At 30.3% G+C, this 9,963-nt stretch overlaps 1 protein-coding gene across 1 annotated transcript; it reads right to left on the bottom strand.

Annotated features, from left to right (window-relative positions):
- Window positions 1–4,919: 4,919 nt before the first annotated feature.
- Window positions 4,920–6,761, bottom strand: LOC141532075 (uncharacterized). Its single transcript, XM_074250254.1, has 4 exons — window positions 5,978–6,761; window positions 5,841–5,903; window positions 5,491–5,683; window positions 4,920–5,421 (listed from the first exon to the last, which is right to left on the bottom strand). The coding sequence occupies exons 1-4, from the start codon at window positions 6,176–6,178 to the stop codon at window positions 4,928–4,930; spliced, it is 951 nt and encodes a 316-aa protein (XP_074106355.1). The 5' UTR covers window positions 6,179–6,761; the 3' UTR covers window positions 4,920–4,927.
- Window positions 6,762–9,963: the final 3,202 nt, after the last annotated feature.

The raw sequence follows: 9,963 nt of genomic DNA, 5'->3' as shown, positions 1-9,963 counted from the left end.
AATGATTTACATATATATGTTTCAATATCTTCAATTTCATAGCTTTCAGTTGGTAAAGTTAACGCTATAATCTTTGGTTTTGATGCTATTTCAATAGTTTGTGGTATATTATAATCATCATCAATCCTTGTAATAATCGATACATTTCTTTTGGCTCTTTTTCCATTATTATTTTTTACAACTTTTTTTCCCCCACCACCAACATTGTAGTATGCATTAATATCATTGCTATCATCATCATCATCATCATCATCAAAAGGTCTTTGATTAATAACACCATCTGGTGGATAAGTCACATAGAATTTATTAGCACCAATATCAATATTGGGTATTGAATTAAATGTAAGCAACTCTACAAGTCCTAATACATAATTTTTGTCTGGTGATAATTCAATAGGAGGGAAATAATTAGCCTCCAACACTGATGATGATCCTGTAAGTGTTAATGTAAATGACTCAGCCATGACTGATTACTCAAGCGTAATTTCCATGAATTTATAGTTCTCCAGTGAGAAATTTAAGACATAAATGTCCACATATAATTGTATTGAAATTTTGATATTGTTTGTGATTATATTTTATGCTACCAACACCGAGATAATCCACAATTTCTTGTGGTGGTTGTAAATTTCCAAAACTATCAAAATAAGTTACATTATTACCAATCTTTTTGTAACATACCCAGTGGGTACCAGATCCATATTTGTCATCTAAGTTGACTATCGCTGATTCATTTCTTTTAGGATCAGTTTTTGGTAAATCGTTTCTCATGAAAACTCCTCTAAAATTTGGAATTTTCAATTCTCTAACATACTTTAATATATCCTTATTTGTAAGTGCTCGGTGTGGTAGCTCTACTTGTTTTTTAATACTCCTTTACCTTTAGGATAAGGTCTCAAATATAAACCCATTCCACGTCTGTAAGATCTCAAGTATAATCCTTTACCAATAACAATTTCTTCCATTTTTGCATTATGTCTCTTACTCTCTGCTAGTTGATTTTTAGCTGCACTTGCACTATTTACAGCTTTTGCAATAGCTGCAGCTCCACCTGCAAGAGCACCAGTTGCTGAAAGACCTGCAAATAATGGAATCATAAACGGAATAATGCCACCAGTTTTAACTGGTACTGGCAAAATACGTGGGAGCCTAATATTTTTTTTTCCACCTGATTTTTTAACAGCCTGACGTGCGCCAATCATTGCCGTTTTAATTGGATCACCACCAACTGTCATAGATTTTTTAGCCTCTCCTACAATTTTTCTCAGTGCAACCTTCTTATTCATCTTTTTCTTTTTACCAATACTTTTCACGTTTGATTTTCTTTTTGTAACACCAGTCTTCTTCTTCTTCTTGCTCTTCAAACCCATTCCAAATCGTCTCTTTAGCTTCATAATTTTATTTATACTCCAAGCGGCTGCTTTTTCACCAATACCAGCGTCTTTTGATTGAACTCTTTGCCACGCTTTTTCAGCAAGTACTTTATCAGCCTCGTGACGTGCTTCTAAGTTTTCACGATTATTCGAGTAAGCTATATCGTGTTCTTTGCACGCTGTATCCAATTGATTAATACCAGGATCACCACGAGCTAATTTTTTAGCTAATTTTGTGCCAGGTCCACAGTATTGATAGCCAGGTATATGTAATTCAAACGGTAGTTTATTAATAATTCTATTAACTAAACCTTTACCTTTGACACGTCTATGCTCCATCACAGTACCATAATGACTAATAAAAAAATCGTATAAAAGCCTATACTTATAGTACAAATTAAAGAGTTGACGATACTGCTGCGAGTTGTAAACATGAAGTTCCAACATCAACCAACTAAATTACCAGTGACCAATTTTGATCAAATAGTTCAAGGTACTGGATTGAAAAAAGTTAAAAGACACGGTTCTCTGTTACCCAACAGTGTACGTGCTGTATTTTGTGGTCCATCAAACTGTGGAAAGACTAATGCTGTGTTATCCATCATTATACATCCGAATGGATTGAGATTTGATAATATTTACCTCTACTCAAAATCCCTCGAACAGCCAAAATATAAGTTTTTAGAGTCACTTTTAAAACCTATAAAAGACATTGGATTTTTTCCTTTCAATGAGCATGGAGATGTCATAAAGCCTGAAGATGCTAAACCCAACTCATTAATGATATTTGATGATGTTGCATGTGAAAAACAGGATCATATAAAAGCCTATTTCTGTATGGGTAGACATAAAAATGTCGATAGTTTTCATCTCTGTCAAACATATACACGCATTCCCAAACATCTGATTCGTGACAATATTAATTTTTTAGTTATATTTCGACAAGATGAAATGAATTTAAAACACATTTACGATGATCATGTAAATACTGACATGCAATACAATACTTTCAAGGACTTATGCTCAGCGTGCTGGAATAATAATAAATATGGCTTTGTAGTAATTGACAAAGCCAGTGAATTGAATGATGGAAGGTATCGTAAGGGTTTTGACTGTTTTATTAGTATAAATTAACCTGTATCGGATAAATAATAATCATACATGTTAAGTAGTTTGTTAAATCAACATGAAGTCGGAGGATATTTTAAAACAAAAAGATGTTTTACATCAAATCTCCCGGGCAAGTGATGCAATCCGACGCAAACATAAACTCTTAAAGTTAGGAAAGGATACAGCTGAAAAAGCCATGGATGAAATGTTCAAACCAATAGTCACACCATTGAAAACTCTTATTGAATCATCCGAGTGAAAAATTAAACAAGAAGACATAAAAAAAGAGATAAAAGAAGAAACAAAAAATGAAAACTTAGACCAACAACTACAACAACAACAACAACAACAACAACAACCAGATGACTTTGGTAGTCTGATCTCTGAAGATGAAAGTTTCATTAATCGCAGCAGACAGTATCGATCTATAGAACCACTAGCTTCAAGTAGTCCTATCAAAACGGATTGTTTATTAAAAACTTATATACAAAAATTAAATCGAAATCATAAAGAGAATGATTTTAGGTATGGTGTTCGAAAAAAAAATAAAGCAATGTACATTGGAAATTCAAGTATTTATTTCAACAATGATGAAATTAATGTTCAAGACAAAGTTTATCCTACGACTCATGGTTTATTGGAATTATTATTCAAAAAAGCTCCTCAAGATTCACTTGTAACACAGAATGATAAGAAATACTACTTAGATATTGTTGAAAGAACAAATATGTATTGGAAAAATTACAAGCCAAATACAAGTATTTTCAATGATCCATCACCCAAGTTCAAAAATTATGTTGTCGAATTCCTAGCAAAAGACATGCAAATTTTTCGAAAGGTGGAGGCTTACCTAGCCACATGATAGTCAAGAAGAAAAATAGAAATATGGATTATGTATACTGGGATGATCCTAATGAACTGGTTGAAAGATTACGCCTATTAATGGCCTCTCAATCAGCTGGTAATACCAGTCATACTAATGAAATTATTTCGATTATTGAAGAATTAAGAGAGGCTGAAATTATATATTAGAAGTAATATTTCAGAAATTTCACCATTATTTTGTGAACTGTTGAAGTGAACTGAACGATAAAAAAATGAGTATTGATATATTTGGACGTTCTTTGAAAGCTGTAGCAGTTGTTAGTGGGCCTCCAGGAACTCCAGGAAGAGGATTTAAAATAAATTCTGATAGGCAATATGATTTAGAAAACAAAAGATTATGTGAAGTTGGAGAACCAGTGAAAGATAATGACGCGATAACATTGAAATTTATGCGTGATTTTATAAATAAAGAATTATCTTTATTAGAGAGGACTATAAGAGAAGATCAATCAGAAATTATTTCCCATTTACATTGAGAAGTTGTATCATTGAGGACTTCTCTTGATTTGTTGAAAAAAGAAAATCAAGAATTAAAAAGAAAGAAACCGAAACAAGAAGAATTAGGAAAAAAAAATGGAAGATAAAAAATCGGTAATAGCATATGAACTTCACAGACCAGCTCGTAAAAATTATCAACGTCGTCATGTTGATATTCGAGGACTTGATGAGACTTGGCAAGCTGATTTAGTTAAAATGATTCCTTATTCAAAAGTAAATAATAATTATAAATATTTACTAACAGTGATTGATATATTTTCCAAGTACGCTTGGGCTGTACCTATAAAAAATAAAAGTGCTAATGATGTAACCAAAGCAATGGATTCTATATTAAAACACGGAAGAATTCCAAAAAATCTGCATGTTGATCAAGGCAAAGAATTTTATAATCAAGAATTCCGTAATGTTATAAAAAAGTATAAAATTAATATGTACTCAACATTTAGTAATTTGAAAGCATCTATATGTGAAAGATTTAACAGAACACTTAAAACTAATATGTGGCGAAAATTCACTGCTCGTGGTACTTATAAGTGGATGAACATGATTGATGATTTAGTGAATACTTACAACAACACTAAACATAGAACAATAAAAATGAAACCAGCAGATGTAACTGTTGATAATGAACAAGCCTTGAAGAAGAGTATTTACCAACCTCTTACTACGCTGAGAAAAAAATTACTTAAAAAAAATAAATTTAAAGTTGGAGATAAAGTAAGAATAAGCAAGTATAAAAATTTGTTCGAAAAAGGCTACACAGCAAACTGGACAACTGAAATATTTACAATAGACAAGGTGCAGAATACGAATCCACCGACGTACAAACTTGTAGATTACCAGGATCAGCCAATTGAAGGAGCATTCTACCGTGAAGAACTCAGCAAAACAAAATACCCTGATGTATACCTAGTTGAAAAAATTGTAAAAAAGAAAGGAAGTAAATATTATGTTAAATGGTTGGGATTTGACACCACCCATAACAGCTGCATTAATAAAAGTGATTTATAAGGATGTTTAATTTTATTAATAAAATTTTTAAAAAATCAATATCTTTTTTTTTAATCACAATCACTTAAAGCGTCTAGATCACTTAAAATAACAGTTTCTGCATCCGATAAGTCAATAGAAGAATCATCAAGCATTTCATATAAACACTCTAAATTCTGATCTTCTAGATCATCTTCCTCTTCTTCCTCTTCTTCTTCTTCTTCTTCTTCCTCTTGCCTGTGTGGTATATAAACATTAAAAGCCCACCATTGTGTATACAATGCTTCTTGAATCGTCGATAAGTGCCTACCATTAACCATGATTAGAGGCTCAGGGTGTATAGCATTGATCAGTTCAAATGACCAATGCAATCTTTCATCGGCGATGGACAGGGTGGCTTGATCATCACCCACACTAACGCTGCATCCATTAATATCTTCACCATGCATCACAACGTCCTCTAGTTGTAGCTTGATGTGAAAAGACAGATCAGAAATTGAATAATTCTCAACCCATCTCCTCGGCCAAAGCACGCTGTATTTCAGAAACATAATCAAACAAGAACCTATAAAAAATTATATTTATAATAGTAATTACATTTTTATAATAGTAATTATAATATTAATTAACTTACTAAATGAATGAATTATTTCCTTCTTCAATAGCAATGGACCTTTACAATCTCCTGCTAGTTGATCATTAAAACAGAAATAATGAGTATTAGATAATTCAATATTAACTACTCGAAATTTCCATGTTAACGTGTTGTGGTTGATCTCCAACCGTGTAATGATATTATTTGCTTGAAAGAGAGATCCATGAAAAGTCTAAAATAATACAAAAATACAAAAAAAAAACGTAAATTTGTAAATAATGTTCATGATAATGATGATGATGATGACGATGATGATTACGGTAAACAAAAAGAATTTTATATTTTATTAATATTATTTGTATTTTTTAAATTAAAAAAAAAATACTTACAAATGCTTCATTATCCTTGAACATCTCCTGGATGTGAAAGCTGTATGCACAATCCATGTCATACTGTAAACAAAAAATTAGCTCGTCAATTTTTTATATTTATTATTATTATTTATTAAAATTTAGAAAATACTTACATGTTCTTTGTTGTACTCGAACATATCTCGGATGTGGAAGCAGTCTTCAACATCGAACTCATCTTCACCATCTTCATTATATCCGAGTAGGTATTCGTATGTTGTTCGCTGCCATATACGCTGCATTTGAGTGCATCTTCTCCAAGTTCCAAAATCCATCCCATCGAATAACTTGATGGGGATTGGAGAATAATTTAACATGAAATTTACATACTGTTTCTGTCTGTATGTAAGACGATTCCATATTATTGGAACTCTGTCCTCAACAATTGAATGGGGAATTACATGCTAATTCCCCATTAGCATTATTATGGTTCTTATATAGTTCAAATAAATTTTTTAAACATAGTGATTGGTCTTGCCAAACACCACCTTTTTTTAGATATTTTTTATTTCATTCCGAACTCTCAATTCACGAATTAAATCTTCTTTGAGTATTTCAATTATTGCGATTATTGTTAAATACATTTTTTTCTTCAGTGTATTTTAACGTTATCACTCAAAAAAATTCACAAAAACTCACAAAAAAACTCACAACTGCTCCGTTAAAACGTCTTTAGTAGAATGAAAATGTGATCTATTAAATTTAAGTTTTTTCAACACATGTCTATATTACAGAGAAACTCGAGTGAGATGGAAAATTTTTACTATCGGTCAGACGTAAAACAGTGAACCTTATGTATTATAGTTCTATACACACATATAAGCTTGAAAATATTTTTTTTTTAAAAACAAATCATTTAACTAGAAATGAAATTTCTGAACAAACTTTATGTTTTTTTATCATAAAAAATTTTTTTAGAAATCACTCCGACTATAGAAAGCACTACTTGGCATATTTTTGTGATAACAAATTTTTTATTTCATCCCTATTATTATTATTACAAAAAAAAATAAGATTAATTTTTTAATTACTTAAAATTGAATTTACAATAATCATGGTTTTTTAATAGTTTTTAATAAATAGCTAACCAACGGTTATTTTTTAAGCCACAGTGTTATTGTTAAATGATTTTTTCCCACAACAAAATTTTATTAGCATTCTTAGAACTGCATATCTCGGTTTAATTAAATAAATTATTTTATCAATCGTAGAAATTCTTATATTTCAACATCTGTTTATTTTAAAATGTTTATGCGATACCAACGGTCATATTAGATCATCGACACTCGATACTTGGAGCATAAGAAAAATTTTCGGTATTGTAAATCTGTCATCACGTGTACTGTAACGTTTCTTATTAATCATAGGTGGTCTTACTATTATTTTACTCATACATGCATACATGTATGAATGTATATGTATATCATAAACGCATAATTTTTTATATAAATATTCTAAGATTACTTCCTTGACTTACAGAAGAAGTTTGAATCTCACACTTTGCGTATCTCAGTCTGAAAAGTTTGAATCTCACACCTAGCATATATCATATGATTTAAAAAGTTTGATTTAACAATTATTAGTGATTTATACAAGCATTAAATTTTTTTTTTGCAAATTTATTGCAAATTTTTTTTTTTGCAAATTATTAACAATTGTTAGTGATTTATACTAGCATTAAGTTGTTTTTGCAAATTATTTTTTTGCAAATATGTCTCAACAAATAATAGAAGCTATCCACAGCCTGGTGGATACAGTGTCCCAATCTTATAATGATTTAAAATCGAACCCAGTGAGTGGTGAACAATGTGATCGGTGTTTTAATGTTTGTCAGGATACTATTAACTACTTTAATACTATTTTATTAGATCCTCAAACAAGTGTGCATGTAAAACGCAGTGTTACAACACAGATTACTCTTCTACATTGGTTTGGTGAGCAGTTTTTGCTATTGAGTGGTCAAGTTGCGGGTGGGGATTTAAATCAACAAAATAATTCTATTAAATGGCAAGATCTTGGAAATGCCTTTTCAAATAACATTAAGACTGATGCGGTAATCAACCGTACTCACAAAAATGTGGGGGAATTTTTGACTTTTTCTGATAATCTTGTTTGTGCAAAAGTTCAAGAGATGTTAAACAAAGTGAACAGTTTAAAAGTTTATGTTGAATTTTATGACAAATTTGAGATTCCTACCACCAACCAAGAAGAAGTAATATCATTCGTAACACAAAATCGTGAAATATTAGTATCTACAGATATTGCTGACTGGTATAGAAATCACGTAACCAATGCCTTGATAAGAAAAATTGAAGAATTCTGTCAAGAAAAATCCGGATGGCGTTTATCAGAAATCTCAAATTTAGTAATAACGATGTCAAAATATCAACCTCTTCATGCTAGAATCTCAACTTATGTGAGGATGCCCCAGAAGATAATCAACCGACATGCAGTTTTGAACATTGAAAACTTTGATGAATACTGCTTCCTGTGGTGTGTTGTAGCTGCTATTTACCCTCCAAGGACGAGTCACAGAGAGAGGACTACTTCTTATCCACATTTTAGTGAGGTACTTAAATACGATGGAATTAATTTTCCAATTCAAATTAAAGATACTGCGAAATTTGAAAAAATGAACAATTTATCTATTAATGTATACGGCTTAGAATCTGATTTTTCTAGTGAAAAATCCGATAAAAATCTGATGAATGTGTAATAATTCCGGTATACTTAAGTAAATCTATAAATTCTGAAATAAAAACCATTCATCTTTTAATAATACAAACTAATATAAATTTAAATATGAAGAGCGATGATTACGACGATTATAAACCGATTTATCATTTTGCATTAATTAATAATTTATCAGCTTTAGTAAGAAGTAGTGTAACAAAATCGGAAGAGAAACATTTCTTCTGTGATCGGTGCTTAAATCATTTTAAAATAAGAGAATCTTTTGAACGTCATAAGAAAGATTGTTTAAAAATTAATAAAGTTCACATGGTGTTTCCAACAGAGGAAAATAAAATTTTAAAATTTTCAAAATCAGGATACTGTACCATTTGTTATTTATGCAGATCTAGAATGTACACTGACACCCATTGATGATGATGATACAGATATTCATATTCCTCATAGCATTGCATTTTACCGCTTTTGTAATTATGATAATAAATTATCTAAATTTGAAATTAATCGTTCAGAAAATTGCATTGATTGGTTTGTGGGTAAACTTAAAAATTTTGCAATTGAAGTAGATTCATACTTAAAAAATCCAATACCTATGAAACCTTTAACGAAACAGCAATTAGAATATCATAAACGCGTGAATATTTGCTATATTTGTCAAAAGTCAATTATAAATTCTCAGGATAAATGTTATGATCATAATCATTTTACTGGATATTACAGAGGGTCTGCTCATTTATCGTGTAATTTAAATTATAAAAAATCACATACTATACCAGTAGTTTTCCATAATATGTCCGGTTATGACTCTCATTTTATAATAAAGTCTTTAGCTGCAAATTTCAAAGGTAAAATTGAAATATTACTAATCAATAAAGAGCGTTATATTTCTTTCACTAAGTATGTTGATAAAACATGCGTTAATCTAAGATTCATAGACTCATTTAAATTTATGGCCTCAAGTTTTAATAAACTAGCATCAAACCTAAAAGATAATGATAAAAAAATAACTAAACTTCATGATGATGATCCAGAAAAATTTAGATTAGTCACTAGAAAAGGGGTTTTTCCATATGAGTACATAAGCAGTAATGATAAATTAAATGATAAACAGTTACCTGAAATTCAACATTTTTATTCTAAATTATCAAAAGAAAACATCAGATGAAGAATATGCTTTTGCTCAATCAGTATGGAAAGAATTTAATTTAAAAACATTGGGAGAATATTCTGATTTGTATCTTAAAACTGATGTACTTCTATTAGCTGATGTATTTGAAAATTTTAGAAGTAATTGCTTGAATACATATAGTTTAGATCCGTTACACTATTATACAGTTCCAGGACTAGCTTTTGATGCGATGTTAAAGTATACTGGTGTAGAATTAGAATTACTAGATGATCCGGAAATTAT

Source organism: Cotesia typhae, unplaced genomic scaffold (assembly GCF_013202065.1).
Source record: "Cotesia typhae breed Kobodo isofemale line unplaced genomic scaffold, CoteBio_Ctyphae contig_56, whole genome shotgun sequence".
In the NCBI taxonomy this organism is placed as follows: Eukaryota; Metazoa; Arthropoda; class Insecta; order Hymenoptera; family Braconidae; genus Cotesia; species Cotesia typhae.
This window is presented reverse-complemented; position numbering and strand designations above follow the sequence as displayed.